The sequence below is a fragment of the Falco biarmicus genome, chromosome 8 (genome assembly GCF_023638135.1).
Source record: "Falco biarmicus isolate bFalBia1 chromosome 8, bFalBia1.pri, whole genome shotgun sequence".
Lineage (NCBI taxonomy): Eukaryota > Metazoa > Chordata > Aves > Falconiformes > Falconidae > Falco > Falco biarmicus.
The window spans coordinates 32325016-32342431 of NC_079295.1; the positions used below are offsets into that span (position 1 = coordinate 32325016).

At 37.4% G+C, this 17416-nt stretch overlaps 1 protein-coding gene across 2 annotated transcripts in view; it reads right to left on the minus strand.

Annotated features, from left to right (window-relative positions):
• The window catches only part of MYLK (myosin light chain kinase), a 216420-nt gene that overhangs the window by 46119 nt on the left and 152885 nt on the right, over positions 1-17416 (minus strand). For both annotated transcript variants that reach the window (XM_056348444.1, XM_056348446.1), the window contains 4 exons: positions 17223-17339; positions 14109-14195; positions 2652-2702; positions 676-803 (listed from right to left, as the gene is read on the minus strand). In XM_056348444.1, coding sequence (XP_056204419.1) covers positions 676-803; positions 2652-2702; positions 14109-14195; positions 17223-17339 — 383 coding nt within the window. The remainder of the gene's footprint in view (positions 1-675; positions 804-2651; positions 2703-14108; positions 14196-17222; positions 17340-17416) is intronic.

The following is a 17416-nucleotide window of genomic DNA, read 5'->3' on the forward strand; positions in this document are numbered from 1 at the left end:
TGGGTTACTTGATTTAAAATGGTTTTATTATTTGTTAAAGCAACTCTCTTTAGAAACTGCCCTTAAAGGACACATGTAATAGAGTTACAGGAAATAAATTCAAGTAGAAGGAACTTTAAAACTAGGGGGTGAGAGCACTCACAGCAGCATAATCACTGTTGTGCCTTGTGTGGTGATGTTTGTGTTGTTAGATGTTTCACTCAAGCTTCTTATATGGCATTTTGCCCCTCTGACATAACTTTAGACCAAGCATAATGAAGAAGTAATTTTTGAAGGAGAGATATTTCCTGTGACAGATATTTTTCAGACACCTACGTCTTTCACATCACCTATCCTTTAATTACATGGTCTAAAGTTTTTCTCAAAGGAACAACCGTTTTTAATAGGAGGGGACAGACAGCAACGGGTTTAAACTGTAGCAAGAAAGACTTGAGTTTGGCATTACGAAAAAATTTCTAACACTATGGGTATTTAAGCACTACAATAGGTTGCTAATGGAGGTTGTGAAATCTTCATCATTGGAATGTTTCCAGCAGAGGTGAGGAAAACACCTGGCAGGAATGACATGTACTTTGCCAGTTCCTGGGGGAGGGAGAGGGACAAGATGGGTTGTTGGTGTTCCGTTCCAGCTTTACTTTTTCAATGATTGTTTAAACAGAACAGAAAACAATTTACCTGCTTACGGAATTTCATCCAGGTGCAAGTTATGGGTGCCGTTCCTACCACCTTGGCAAACAATTCCACTGATTCACCTGCACGGACTTTTCTGTCTTCTGGGAACTGAGTAATCTGAGGAGGAGTAGCTGATGAAAATATAAACAAACAAACAAACAAATAAATAATCTCTGTAGGTGACTATACTTTGAATTTTTCTTAAAATTCAAAACACTTAAGTATCTTAGCTCAACAGTTTCAAAACACCATTTGAAATCCACATTAGCAGTTGTCTGTTGCTTGCAATGAAAGTTATGTGAACATTGTTAATTCTACTGTAGATAAGCAACAGCAATCTACCTGTCAGGAGTTTGCTTATGCAAAACTAAGGTACAGAAATCAAAAGACCAAAAGTGTTAAGATCTACCACCAATTCCAAATATACAGCTTATGAAATTTTGTTTTGGGTTTGTTAGAAAAACTTTTTTCTTTTGCACTTTGCATTTTTGAAGACTGGCTCCAGCTAACTTCATATTGATTTGCATGTCCTGAGGGGATCTGCAAACCTGCTCCCTAACATTGTCAACAGCATTCAGAAAATTTAAGACTCAACACCTGCCTACAAAGATTCTTGCTTCATAGCCAGGGAAACATCATGTGAGACATCTAATAGAGAGACAAGGGAGGAAATTTGTCCATCACACTGAATTTTCCTGCGATCAATAACAGATCCTTTTGTTTGTGTATTACAGTTTTCTTTTAAATCTTGCATTCCCATTCATACTCCTCCGTTTCTGAATCAGGTATTTCTCCTGATTTTTTAATTCTTTATTATTTTATTTTATATAAATGTATAAATTTATAATTCTTATAAATTTTATTTTTATTTATTATAATTTTATTTATTGTTATAATTTTTAAATTTTTAAATTTAATTTATAAATTAAATTTATAAACTAAAACTTCCCTCTCACTGTTTGAGTATCAATAGACAGCAGAACATCTCTTGCTAATAGTGCTACTTCCTGACTCTTGGTTGTGATGCTGAGTGTGCCAGACTCCCTGGTAGCTGCTAGGGACAGGTGCCAGAAATATCACAGCGCATACAATTCCAGGATGAAACCTGTTCTGTTGCTTTATAAGAGCAGTACAATAAAAAATAACTGGGGCAGGGAATGAGGGCTGGGGGAGAAGTGGGTTTGAGGACGTATAGACAGAAATGGTAAAAAGCATTCCCTACCATTAGAATGACCTTGCTACCTAACGTAATGTTCCTCTCCAAAGCACAGGGCTACTGGGCGTGAAAAAGTACTTTCTTTTTCTTTTCAATGTAATTGAAACAAAATAGCTCTGCCCCGCCCCCCCCCCCCCTCCCCCTTGTTGTTTGGAAAGTGGGTTTGTTTTGAAAACATCTGAAGGAAACTAGGCTGAAGCACCTATCTGGCACAGAAAACAGCTTGAAGAGTTTAAAAGTCTGAGAAAGTTTTCAGACACTGAAAGCAGGTTTCTACAGAGGAACATTCTGAGTAACTTTAAGTATGGATAGCTTTGACTAGGAGAGTGCAAACACATGATCAGGTTACGATAATGCCAGTTACGAGGAAAAGTAGAATCTATCAGCTTCTTCATGGTAACTACTCATGCAGAGGTGGCATTCTGTGATACATAGAAAAATCTCTTTCACAGGAGGCTAAGGTATATTGTGGATATAGCAAAGGACATGAGTTACAACACTACTGCTGACATGGTAGGATTTTTTTTTTATAATTGCTATAGCTTATTCAATATTAACTTTTTTAGATGCTCATTATTTAAGTCTTAGTGCGGTGTAACCTTAAGAACAAGTTTGAAAAAGGGTCTTTGCTTACCAAGCGTTTAATCACATATGTAAATAAACTTAGTAGGCAAACAGCTGTTCGTAGAAATGCAGTGTCCATTCCTTAAAACTGTATTGGTTTATTATTTATTCCTACAGGATTACACATGCAACAAATTACCTGCTTTTGGAGGAGTCTTTGGAGCTGGTTTCTTCTTCACTGTTGCTTCACCTAGTTAAAAAAAAATAATAAATTCAAAGGTGAGCTTTGGAAGATACCAGACTAATTGCAAAGCTTACTTCCATAGCTATGCTTTGTTGGCACCTGAAAATATATGTTCTTTCAGCATATTTAACTCAAGAATTAAAAATATTTTTAAAAACATTGAATGATCCTCAGAATATTCACAGTTGAAGCCAGAACTTCTAAAAGAATCAAATAAACCTGCCACACATCTCTCATAGTCTGTCTGTTCATTATAGCAGTTTAACTGGGGTCAATTCTGATCAGATTTCCAGCATAATCAATGCTGAATGAGCTCAGTTAAAACTAGGGGGGTTACCACCACATGCTGCTGCTGATACCACCTGTGAGCTAGCAAGGAAACAGCAATATATGGGCAGTAAATACTAGTATCACCCCTCCTCCTCCTCCTTAGGCAGGGACAACTTTTTGCTGTATTCAGAAAGGAAAGAGTCATGGCATCAAAACGTACAGCCCAGAATTTGAAATATGGGCACATAAAATTTGGGAAGACAATGTTCTACAAATAATGAATGGTAAGCAGAAAGACAGTAGAGAAGACAGGTAGATAGAAAACAGCTATTAACTGTTTTTCACAAAACAAGAACTAGGGACCACCAAATTAAATTACCAGGCAGCAGGCATCAAAGAAACAAAACAAATATTTTTAAATATAGCATGGATAATCTGTTCACAGCCAAGTAATGTTTTGCAAGACAGAAACATAAACAGGTTCAAAAGGACAGATTCATAGGAGTTAGGTCTAGTGGTGGCCATTAAATTTAACAGTCTGGATACCTTCAAACCCCTGAATTCCAGAAGTGGAGGGGCTTGTTCCCTTTAGAGCACTTTCTTTTTGTTTGCTATCCTAAGCATCCTCGGCAGAGGAAGGACTCTACTGTGAAAGGACATTTCTTATTCTTTTATGCTCAAGCAGGCAGCTTGACTGAAATAATCTGGCTTTTAAGATGTTATTGCCTCCCACAGAAGCAGTATCTACTAAGTGCTTTTGAATATCTTGCAGAATATAAATAGGTGCCTAGTTATAGCCATAACAGTCTCAAAAGGTTTGAATTTTTTGGTTCATTCTTTACTGAAGTTATTTCAAAGTCACAAGACACTGAGCAGCAAAAAAATCCCCCCGAATCCACCAAACAAATAAAAAGAGTCTATTATTTTACCCCCCTTTGCTGCAGTATGATACCCAGGGAACACATCACCTGATGCCCCATGAATAAGGAGTCGTGAGCTATGAATCCACCATGGGAGTTTAATGTTACAAGCAACAGACAGACGTGAAGATTCATTTTAAGTTTTAGTGTCACTGGAGATAGTAAATGATGCGCTATAAGTTGCTAAAAGACCAAATGCTTTAATAAATAGGTAACGATTCAGCTGTCAACACCAGTGTTTATTCAGTTCATTCTGGAGAATATTTCACTATGCACTGAATATAGAAGAATTTTTTGCCACCTTTTTTATACACTTCCATTTTATAGTAACTTTCTCTCAAAGTTTGCTGATCTTTCATATGCTCAGTCTTTAGTGATTTTGTAGAAACCAGAAACACAATAATGGAGAGGTAGGATATTCTTACAGTACTTACAGCCGGGTCAAAAAAGAATACTTGGATACCGCCCAAGGAAGCCTTTCTTCAATGACAGCTCAACAACTAGTTAAAGTTTAGATTAATACTTATGAGGTGTTTAACCTAGTATAACTGGACCATCAGGGCACAAGCTAGGTATCTGTCCTGCCACGTCTTCTGTGTGGGCTTTACTTCAGGCTGTAGTCACAGTTACATGGATAAAACTACTTATCAGGTGCCAGCTGGAAGGGCTGTAGAGTCTGGCCTATCATCTGCTGTTAAACATCCCCATTAATGGAAATAATCTATTAGTTACTCATTAGATGCATAATCCCATGCAAACGAACTCAGTTATATGATTTAAAAACACATAAACGTTTTCGTATGCACACATGCTGTATTTGATGTCAGATCCTTGGGTCTTTCCTGAACTGAGAATGAAATAACTGGTTACCTCCTCTTGGAGCTATAACTTTTAATACAAGCTAAAGCAATAACATTAATTTACTTCCACATTCCATTAAGCCCCATATGAACAAAGGGCACCAAGGATGAGAAAAAAGCACCGTCTGTCAAATGCCACCTTGGGTTTCAGATACTATTGCTATTTTTCAGAAATATCACTGCAGACAAATAGGAAAAGCAAATTCCTTAATCCAGCATGATTTTCACTTAGTTACTGCCTCTTGGCCTACACTGTATATCTGTTGCTGTACCTTACTTAACAAGCAAGGTGCTAGTGGAGTCATCAGACTCTAAATGCTCATGTTTCACTCTGACTCTTAATATCTCAATATATTTTTTTTGTCTTGGCTGACAATGTCATTCTCTGCCTTTGCATAATACATGCACAGAATGGATATTTATATACTCAGATAACCTGCCCACTTTTCTTTGCCTACTGTCAGCCGCTCTTGGTTCATCATGGAAGGGCCCCCAATAACATAATTTGTTCATTCACAACTACAGTCAGTGACATTCAATTAATCACTGCTAAAGAACAATGTTTCAATACAGGCTAGGATGTATAATGAACCACCAGGTATTATATTTACGCTGTAAGTGGAATAAATGCATGGTGCCCCTCCTGGCCCTGCAATAACGAAGGACTGTGCTTAAGACAGTTCAAAAGGCTCTCACCTCAACGAAGATTTCCATAGCAGGAAAGCAAAGAACACAAACCTATCACCTCATTCAGCTAGGGTACTTCTTTTTATATATAAATACAAACTTTTTGTTTAATTTTTAGTTTTTACCCACCAGGACATTACATTCACTTAACTGAGGATACACAGACTGTCACTGGACTTCATCAAACCATGCAGATTACAAAGGGTTGCTGGAAGGTCTAGCTGAATATCCTGTTTTGCAGACACAAATAGCCCTGAGCTGACATGAAAGACAGGAGCACTGTGGAAGGGGATGAGTACAAGGATGTCTCTCTGGGTCTGTAAAGTAGACTTCTTTGGCCAGTAGTGTGCACTCCACTCTTCTTAGATCTTCCTTAAGAGTACCAGCTCATCACATGCATCTTTTTGAAATGCAATTTTTGTTTGAAAAGCTTCTGGAGACAGCGAAAAAAATCTAATAAGATTACCCAAAGCTTACGAGGTCAAACAACTGTTTTCATTAAAATATTCAAACCTCTTGGGAATGTTAGTTCAAGTCTGCCTCTGCTGCTTTTTGAAAAAAAGACAGTTTGTCTCTCTTTTGATATTTACATTGAAACAGGCTGAAGTTGAAAACCAGCCTGGAAGATAAAGGACATAATATTCCCTCCTTAAATGAATCTGTCTTCCAGAAACAACTTAATGTAAACATCACAGGGCTGGTATTTACATAACTTTATAGACAGGTTTGCCTCTTAGAGAGCTTGTGCCTGGGTGGGGGGACATAAACTAAAAAAGGTAAAGATCCCATACAGGCTGATAGCTGTGGGACATTTGGTTGTGCCGTTCTTTGCCCTGATGGTGAATTAGTGAGAGCAGATATGTTCAGAAGCCTCTAACTTTTTGTTTCCCTTTTTTGGAATTTTACTAAAAATAGGCATAGCCCTCCCCTGAAATGGCTCTCTGCACAACTTGCTTTCATAAAGCATGAAGTAAAACTTACGGTCTGAAAAAAACATCAGTACTCAAGATAGCATTTCCAACCAGTCCGTAATTCCCATTGTCTTTATTGAGGAACATGCCTAAAATCACGTGCATGTCTTCCATAATGATGGATTTCAGGACCTGGTAAACAAGTACAATCAGTACCTAACTCTGTTAACATAAAGAGCAAGACATTTCCCTGCTCCTGTCTGTTTGTGGAATAGCTTTATTTTAGTTCAGGATAGGAGAAGGGCTAATGACTTACTAATGACACTATAGTCATATAGGAAACCATTTTCCCCTCATGCAAAACTTTTCAAGATTTCATCTGAGAGGAACTAAATTTTTTTTTCAGAGTTTCCATTTAGAGAAATTGAAAAAAGAAGTCATGTCTGTAATGTGTCAGATATCATGGTAACAAAAATATAAGGAGATGGAAAACCAGATTCAAGTCTCTGCTCCTTCTTCCCTATCTCACTTGAATGCTTCAGACATGTGGAACATGACATTTTGACGTGTCTCTCTGCCACATGTAAATGAATTACAGTGTAACCTCCATCAGACCCTTCTGGGGATAGATATCAGGATCTGAATCAAAGGTGACTGTTGACTGTAAAGCTTCTCTACTCTCTGCTATGCTAGAAAGCATGGACTGACTGAGACCTAGTGCAGAACTTGGCCTTGTGGTCAAGGCAATGAATTATTCAGTTCTAACCTTGCTTCTGTCACAGACTTCATTGATGGAACAAAAACTTATTACAGGTATTAATTAGCACAGACACGATGAAATAGGAGAAAGATGATGGCTACAACTGTAGTAGAGAAAGACAACACATCATTACTTACCAATTTATTTGTACATTCATGAACCTGTGCTAATTGCGACAGTCACAAAACACCAGTAGCCTGAAAACTTCATCAAGGTTTGAAAGCTTAAACAATTTCACTTCATTGTTTCTCCATGAGCAAATTCCTCGTACTGTTTCCAAATAACTGTTTATTATCTAAATACAATAACATAGAAAGCAACCCTGGCTTAAATTTGATGACAAGCAGAAATTAGAAAACTAAATACCATACAACTCAGTTCTTTGAGTTCATGTGTTTCAAAGCTTTTTAATAGTTGGATTTTTTTTCTTGTCATTAAAAACAACTGTCATTTTGTTGCAGCATCTCATATTTAGTTTCTAAATTGTGCAGAGATTGTCCTCTAACTGAAAAAAAATCCAGCCTCCTCCTTCTCAAGAATAAAAATCCAGGAAATACTCACTCTTGCATCCCAGTCAAGAGAGAGCTAGCATATACTAGCACACTCAGAGCTTCAATAATGCAATATAGTACACTGAAAGTAACAGCATTTGAAAACACCTCTACTGGAGAAAGAAACAATTTCATATCAGTTTAGCAGCACGGTGCTTGAGCAATTTCTGCAATTTCTGGAATTAAAGCAAATCTGAGAAGTGCAGAAGAGATCCAGTATCAAATAGAGCTTATAAACAAATCAGGTCATGTGAATTCCACTAAAAGCTCTGGTGGGAGAAAGAAAGCAATGTTAGTTTCTTAAATATAGATTTAATTTTCATATTTCTCATGTGCTGCAAGAACATCTACAATTAGATGCCAAAATGCTGTGCCCAAGTGTGTAGGAACAAGAATCCAAACTAGGTTACTAGCTTGCTACCCAGTCTATTATGTAGGAAAATGCTGTCAGGTCATTTGGACATTCAGGACCTCCAAATTATTTCAGTGGGAAAAGCTAAGTGTTATATGCTTTTGCACGTTAATTAAGCAATGGGATTTAGGTTCCTTGTTTTATAGAGAAGAAACTGTGGTAAATGCTTCTATTACATGCCTAGATCTGCAATTTCTAGTCAATGACTTAACTGGGAATTAACGATGCATGGCACCTCTTCAGTTCAAGTCCACGTTGCAACAACTGTACTCATTTTTCTCTGTGTGAGACAGTCAATAAACATTTCTGTCTTCTTCTGTCAACATACAGATATGTAGGATGGACTGTATGAAAAACACATGGAAAATACTGTTCTGTGCCAACATTAACTCAGAAAATGTCAGTATGGTGTGAGCTGTATAGTAATTTTGCAGAGATTCAAAATGCCTACCCGTCATTAGCTAAACAGTGCTGAACTGGGCATTAAGGAGAAATCAAGTACACAACAAATTAGTTTCTCCATTGCTGTCTTTGTACAAACAGTAACTGAATTTTCTTTTCATCTCTGGAGGCAACCAACCTTCAGAGTCATCAAGTTAAATCTTACATTGCCTTTTTTACTTCAGCCTAACGTGGCTCTTAGGACTCGTGCCACAGTTATTCACCCTTGGACCCCAGTCTTGAGGAATGAAGTCAGCACTTTTCATTATTCAGAGTTGCAGAGAAATCATGTCTTAAAAATAGCTCATGGCAATTTTATTTACATACACTAGAGGAGGGATTTTTCAGCTTCTCTTGGAAAAAGTTTGGTCAGAGGCTTCCCTACCAATGCAACTGATATTGTTCCAACACACTAAGTGCTTGCACCCCTGCACAAAACGTCGTGGTTCTTCTTGCAACAGCCAAGCGTAAAGCAGCATGGACCTTCTGGGAAATGAATGGGACTGAGAACTGGTTGGAATAGCCTCGCTGACCCTCAAAAGCACCTCAGACTGTCCCAGGGACCAAAGAGGACAGCAACAGCACAGTCACCAGATCACAGCTGCTACTTGGTGCTCTTATTTCTGCAATTAAAAGAACATCTCCGACCTGATCAGTTACTTTCTCAGTAACTGAGTTCTTCCCTTAGAAAGTGGCAAGTTTTATACTGAAGACAAAACAGTCTGACATGAAATGAAGACTCTGAAACTCTTTATATTCATCAGTGCCATGCTTCAAATAATGTTGACAGAATGGAAAACAACAAAAAACTTGAAGTGATTACTGATTTAGTTATCTATTATCTAAAATGGACATACCAAGTTTAATGTTTTAACGACATTTTCTTAAAGTGGTGCTTGCACACTTGGATTCTCTGACTGTTTATTAATCAACAAAAGATTGTTTATTGAAGAGTAAATAACAGAGCTGCATACTAATCACTTGGCCACAGACTCACATTTTTTCCATAGTAATTAAAATGCTTAGAATCCACCCCCCCCCCCCCCCCCGGAAAAAAAACAACAACAACCCACCATGATAAGGAGTCCTGTCTGACATATTTACTTTTATGACATACTTTTCCAGAGATGCCACTGCTCAGACTTGCATTCAAGTACCAGTAATGATGAGAAATTAGATCTGGGAAGATAACAGTGCAGCCTTCCAGAGGATTTGATCTGGACAGTGTCAGTGGTGACATCTTATTAACAACTGTCAGCAAGAGAGTACATCATTACTTAACCAAAAATGTGTTTGACATGAAATCAAACATTTCATATAGTAGCAGATGTAAAAGATTTATATCAGCAAGATACCAAATAATGCTAAATAATGCAATTTGGGATCATTTACTTGAAGATACAGGGAAGAAGTTATTTGATGTAACTTTATTTTTAACTGAGCAAAACTTTCATTTGCAAAACCAAACTCTGTGCTGGGTCATCCCTTCAACATATGAGGTTTAGATATGAGAACAGCAGATTCAACAAGTCTTATTCAGATAAGGGAATCCAGGATATCCTGTTAGGTTTTCATACCACTGGTATGACAGGTGATAATTGCCATCTCTTAATATTTACTGGAATTAGTGCTGTGAATTAGCCATACAAAATACAGTGGGCATTTCTTTCCAAACACTTTAATCCAATGCTTACAATTAGGAGGGTTATCTTCTAAAACATGAAAGCCCATTCTTTTCTCAGTAACAGCAACTGGGATACAGTTTCTTCCTACTATAGTAATGTTATGTTGCATGGCTCAGCCCTGGTGAAGTTTAAAAAATAGCATCTAACTCTTGTAATATGCCATTTCCCTCAGCAAATCTAGGAAAAAACCTTCGGAAAAAAGTCCTTTAGGAAAAGTCATGTTTTATGTAAATTTTTGGCATGTCAATTTAAAAAAGTATCTGTAGTATTTTGGATATCGCATGCAAAATAATCACAAGACAGAGAATCAAGAAAGTTGGGTTTTAGACCTGCAAATGGATGTGCCTGATCTTGGGCTAACTACTCCAGCTATGGTTTACTGCTGTTTTGGTTCTCAGCTTAAGACACATTATGGAGGACAAATATTAGGAAGTGTGGAGCAATAGCAGATTTTTTGAAAAAAAGAATATTTATTTTTAAAACTTCAAATCAGTATTTACTCTTTAAAATCTCAAGCAGCACTTTGATTTTTCCACAGTCTGATGGAACAAAACCATTTATTTAATAGACACTGAAGGTTTTGCAGGTGGCCTTGATAATTGAAATAAGTAATTCCCTTTAAGCCTAATCTGAAGTAACTTCTAATTTCAAGGGGAATTGGGTGCCCAAATCCCTGTACAGCAGATGCTTTCAAAGCTCTCTACAGAAATGCTTAAGTGGTGTTTTTGGCTTAGTAATTCTGTTGCAGGGCTATGTTAAACTAGAAGACCCTTATATTATCCACTGATTGTCTGGCATAGCATGGAGTATGCAGTATAATAAATAATGAAAGGTTCCAATTTTCCACTGCCTCTTCTAGTCTTTTATACGTCTGCAGAAGAAACCTAACACTTTATTATTCTAACTCAGTAGCATTTCATATCCACCCAGCAAAGACACAAGTGACAAAGCCTGAGTCACTACAGTCAGTGAAGAATGAACTATTTCCAACATTAAAAAAGAAGTGTCTTTCCTCCATTCTTCCTCATGATTGATTCCACTCAGATTCAAAGGTGGATCTGTTTGTTAATCTCAGAAACATTATTTATTCTGTTTATCATAGCAGATTGCATTCTGCAGAGTCATAACTATCAGTAAATTCTGGTGACAAAATATTAATGGTAAGAAAAAAGAAATACATCATAATTTTCCTAATTTGCTAGCATGGGAGCAACCTTTCTGCATGTAAACACTGCAAGCATCCATTCAGAGATTTCTGAAACCTTGAACGCAACAAAGCTGCCTTCATAGATGTTTTTCTGAAAACAACTGCTTGTTCTAAACCCGAGTCCACCATGTATTGCATTTCAAAAGAGATAATGCCCCAAAATCTTACTATTGGATTTCTATAGCCTACAAAGTCCAAGCTTCCAGTAATAAAAAATGTTGTCATAATGAGCAGTCAAATGACCTGGGTCAGTAACTTTTCTCACAGTGAGTAATTCTACAGATTAACATACCAAAAAAACTCATTCTCCTTTACAAAAGGAAATCTACTGATCTTTCCTTTCAGGAACTAAAAATTATTTACCTTCCTGAGGGTTTCTACCAGGGCAAAAAACGAGGACCACTTAATAATTTGTCTGAAGGGAGAAAAGGTTGACATAGATTCTAACCATGAAATTTAACTTGTGCTTTCTTACAGAAAAAGTATAGATTATTTTTTTCCTGGGAAGTATTTCTAAAAATGACAGAGAGTATATAGTTTCTGTACCCCATACAGTATATACTGTTGTGAATGAATTCAGTATTCAAAATTCAGAATTTATTCAGTGGGATTATTAGGAATTTTTGTTCTGCAGTTCTTCAACATAATTCCTTACACTCTGCTTGCCGTTAGGACTGTTGGTGAGTAATGTGGCAACAGAGACTAGAAGAGATCAGAGTAAAAATTTATCTCCTTATTAGACTGGGACATCTTAATTCACAGTCATTCTTTAATAACCTTTTTGAGGGAAATACAGAAAAGATGCACAAATATCTGACTTGTTAAACCCACTCTCTTTCAGTTAAGGAACTTTAAAATCTCTACATCTGAAAGGGATTTCAGTTTAAATTGAAACTATGAAGTCTACTGGATCAGTTTTGTATATTTTGCCCCTGACAAACGTACAAATATAACACTCATTTCAAGCAGACAAATACCTACAGTCCTCAGAGACTGAGGCTGAGATGTTAAAAACCACATGTGGAATCCCTGCAGCCAAATCCTTTTTAAATTAAATATGCATTTTTCCAAAGTTCTCCAAAAGCTCTTCCAAAGCCCAGCTTCCTAACATTCTTTTTAGTTACATTGATGTTTTAAGTGTAACAGGAAAGATGTTTTAAAGGTATTTTGAAAAAAGAGCTGATGAGAACTTTAAGAACTTTAAACACTAATACAATATGCCATGGAGCAACCTTAAGAAAACCATTCACCCTCATTTCAACCATCCTTTCCCAATAATTTCTGAAGCCAGAGCTGGTAGCTTCTGTTTTGTTACCTATATCCAGTTTCCATTAAAATCAACATCAAGACAAGCAGTGATTTCAGCAGGATGTGGATCAGGTAATATATCCGCATATTTAGACTTAGTTCCCAACTCACAATTTCTCCTGGGAAAGCTACTATCGATAACACTGCTGGAGGATCAGAGGAAATATTTCTGTGTGTAGGAAATAATATTCAAAACGTTATTCCATGGAGATTTAAATGGCTTTAAATCTTTCTTTTCTATTGATATTCAAGAACAAAATGATTGTTCTTAATTGCTATTATTTACTACATTTGAAGCTCAGGTGCAGAGGTGGACCATGTTGGTGTGACCCGTCCCACACCCCCAAATGATTGGCTGGAGGGAAGGTTACAATGCTCAGCCAGCAATTCAGAAACAGCTGTAGCTCAGGTCATTGCTCTATGCAAGTCAGCTATTCCAGAAGCACAATTATTACCTGTGATTATCAACCAGTAAAAAATTTCACTGAGTCCTGCTGAAAGCAGCTGAAAATGTTCCATGCTAGAAAATCAGGTTGTAGTTTTTGTTTTTTGGGGGGGGTTTTTGTTTGTTTTTGTTTTTTGTTTTGTTTTTGGTTTTTTGAGAGCACACTGGATAAAATACTTTGTTTCCATTAGAACCATGTCTTTACATCTTTTTTAGGAACATGGTGAACATCTTCGATAGGCAACTTTCAGTGTCCAGTTTTTGATAAAAGACTATTTTTATAATATTTATTTTGATAAAAGATATTTTTATCCCATGGACCCTTAGTTTCAAAATACTACTTAGTAGTAGTATTAGGAATTTCTAAACTGGTATTATTGTTCTGCCTTTACCATTTGAATTTTCCCCTTAAACAAATGCATGTATGCAGGGTAGCAAACATGGGAATTTATAGCTGATTAATTATTTCAGAAAGCATTAAAAGCAAGTAAAAGATTTAGGTTTAAAACAAGGAGTGTAAAATTCACCAAACCACTCCTCATCGTCATGGAAAAAAAGGACAGATTATGCTACAGCACATTTCAGTCAAGATCCTTTGCCTACCCATGGTAAGACAGTATATTGTCTGCACGGGACACAACATGGCTTGAACCAAACTACTCAAGAATTTCTGTGCTTTTTGGGAGGCAGCCCAAAATAAATGTGTGTCATCAGTTTATTGCACCATTATGGAAAAATGAGAATACAATGGGCTAGGTCTGACCTCACGGTTTCAGCACGTAGTTCTAATTCCCGCAAGGCAAAAAAATAATTTCTCATGATTTATGTGCAAGGGTTAAAGAAATAACACAAGCTTCCGATACTGTGCCTGCAAACAGAAGGGAATAACCACAGAATGCCAAAGCACTCTTTTGTTTCCACTGGAAAGAAAGTAATCAAAATCACTGTCACTTACTCTCTGTTGGCAGCACAGGGGGAAGTGTGGTCTTAGGCTTCTTGGTCTTCTTCTCAGTAGGCTTTGAGGTCTTTGTGGATGAGGCATCTGCCATCAAAACAAATAATAAAATAGAAATCTTATTTGAAAATCAATAATGAAAAAGCTGCCTATTAAGGTCAGTTTGTTTTGGATTTTTGTTGAAATTTAGAGGAAATTGCTTCCCTTCTGGTTCTTAAGAAAGGTTTTCTTAATGGCCTTGCTGGAGAATGTCACATTCTATAAGGAAAAGGGAGCAGAGAGAGAAAAGCCCTCTATGAAAGCAGCTGCACTGAGAACCTGAGAAAGCAACTAGACAAGAGGTGCCATCTAAGCTGATGGGTCTATTTTAAATGAAAAGGACAAAGTACAATGTGCACAAAGCTGCTTTAGGCAGTGCATGGAAGAACGAAACAAAGGCATATCTGAAGTATCATTTAATCCTAAAAGAATCTCTTGCCATGTCATTTTTCTATTCCATTGTCTATGTGATCTATGTAGGTAAACACATTTTGAAAAGTAGCATTTCCTCTGAATATTTAAATCTTTCCAAGAAGATATTGTTACACATGGGTTCATTCCTGAATAAAAATGGCAAAAAGAACACCACAGAACTCAAATTTGATGAATTTCATTATTCTCAAGGTTGCGCAGCTCATATTCAGCAGCCACTCAGCACTGCAGGCTCCACCAACAGCTAAGAGTCAACACAAGCTCTCTTCCATGTGTATCGCATATGACATAGACATCTATAACTAGAAGGTGCAACCTTTTTTTAGCAATGTTTTCCCGGGCTGAGCATGTCATACATTGCAAATTCTAACAAGCTCCACTTGTTAGATTGTTCGATTCTGACATTTATTTTTGGAAGAAAGATCCCAAATCTGGATTATGATCTCAGCAATAGCTGTATCAATTTATAGCTTTCAAATACTCATCTTTCAGAGGATTTGTACATGAGATAGCGGTTTGGAATTTAATTACCAGAGAAAAGATAACATGAATATTATGGAATCACCTATTTCAGTCACCTACTGAAATACTACTATTTCAGGTGCCAGAGCATGAAAGTTCATCAAAGTTTCCTAAAAGGTTAATGGGAATTTAGAATCTCCTAGCAAGCAATTCAGAGCACAAGGCTGTGCCAGATCTGAGTTCAGACACTCAGATTCTACAGATTTGTCCCTGACCTAATCTGACAACCAAAGTCAAACATTCTTTCAATCCAATTTGAGTCTGTGGGGCTGAAAGGAATAGAATGATATTTATGGTTACTTGTGGAGTCTAAAAATCAGCATCTGGGATGATGACAGCAGACTGCATAGAACAGAGCATTTTTTAATGGTTGTTTTAGACCACAATTCTAATTTAAAAATAACAGTCATCCCCTCTGCTAATCACAGGCATGGGATATCAAATGGCGTCTCTCCTAAATAGGTGGAGCTTGCTGTGGTGCCATTCCTCAGAAACCTCTTCTCATCCATACAAAGCATGCTGGTAGAAATGGAAAAGGCAGATAAGGCAGCCAGTATCAAGGTAAGGAATGTGGTCATTCTGGTGCCCAACATCAAGTGAGCAGTGAGCTTCTAATGCCATGGGGGCCACTACCAGAGTGAGCCCAACACCTGATGTAATGCCATTCACATAATCATGCAATGAGTCTGTCATGAGCAGACAGCCTCCCATGATCAAGACTGCAAGCCAAATTCTACCTTCAGCCTCCGAGAACATGCATTGCCCAGCAGGAAATTGGAAGTGAGAAATATGCTTAGGTAGGCTTCAGGAAGAAAAGCAACTACCTGAAGGAGATCAGAAGACAAAGTCAAAGGAAAAAAACATACAGTTGACTGAGACACTTAAAAGATGCTAAGGCAGCTCTGGGGAACTACTCTGTGCTAAGTGCTGGATTATCTGATCCTTTAATGCTCTGTATCTGTGGTAGTTAAGGTGTTACAGTGTACTAGATTTTGCTTCAAGCCTCTTCTTGATAGTCTTCTTTGAACTTCAGCACTGGTAAAAATTACCACTTTAAAATATAGAAATACAACTAATAGCTTATCAAGTACCTAAGCCAGGCTACATTATGACCATAGTATCACAGAAGGTGCTATTACAGGAACCAATATAATTAATTGTAATTATATGTGTAATTAATTCTTTTTCCAGCTACATGAAGACTGACCCTTACTGGTGGAGTTACAGGATCATATTTTTGTCTCATACTACATTAGGAAAACAAATAATAGGTTTGGTTTTTTTAGACATCCTGCCACAAATACCACATCTATAACTCAGTTGTTAAGGCTTGATACCCAAGATTTAAGTTACTGGACTTGTTTAGTTTTGTGTTCTTTCTAGATACAACGGAAATTATCATGGTATTCAAGAACGAGCTCACCAGAAGGTGAGCTGGTAAGAAGCATATTTTGTTACTTAAAGTTCACAGCAGTTTTAAAAGTCTGTGCTCTCAACCTCATGACAAAATATTTCCCCAAGGCCAAGATTACTTGGCAAGAGTACAGTGTCATCAGCATGACTGAGGCTGAAAACGGGTACCTCAGCAAATTATCCATGTTCTAAGGCTCTGGCATACGAGGGTAGTTAAGCTGCTAATCTGTTTATTTTTGCTTACTTCCACTAGAAAAACCAAATGACCAAACGCCAGTGAATGCAAAGAATTGAAAGTTCTAGACTGAGAAATGTGCCATACATGGCTCTGAGGCAGACTGGTACGCAGACTGGTTGGTACCCAGGCTCACACATCGAATTCTTATGTGCTCTTAAAGAATACATACAGCTCAGAAATAGATCTTCATGGGTTCAACTTACTGCTCTAAAAACATTGCAGGAACCCAGTGAGCAGCAGGAAAACATAGATTAATGCACAAAGCAGCCAGAGCCCTTGGCTCTGTACTGTTTCTGTGCTTATGCTCCTTTATGGTAGACATTTAATTACATATTGACTGAAAAGTGCAGAAGGGAAGGGGGCAGAGTTCTTTTTTGCGTATGTGGTTCATAAAAGCTGGTATTGCAAAATAAAGGGGGGAACAAGGAAGTTCTAAGGAAGGATTTTCCCACATCCAGAAAAGTACTTACCTTCTACCAGCACTTTGCAAGCACATTCGGCTTTTCCTGCTGCATTCTCAGCTATGCATTTGTATTCACCCCCATCTTCAGGCATGGCCTTCTCAATGGTAAGTGAACACAGTGTCCCTAATAGAAGGGGAGAAGAGATGAAATGGGTATTATGTTGCAGTTCACAAAAACCTTAGTGCTATTAAGGAACAGAA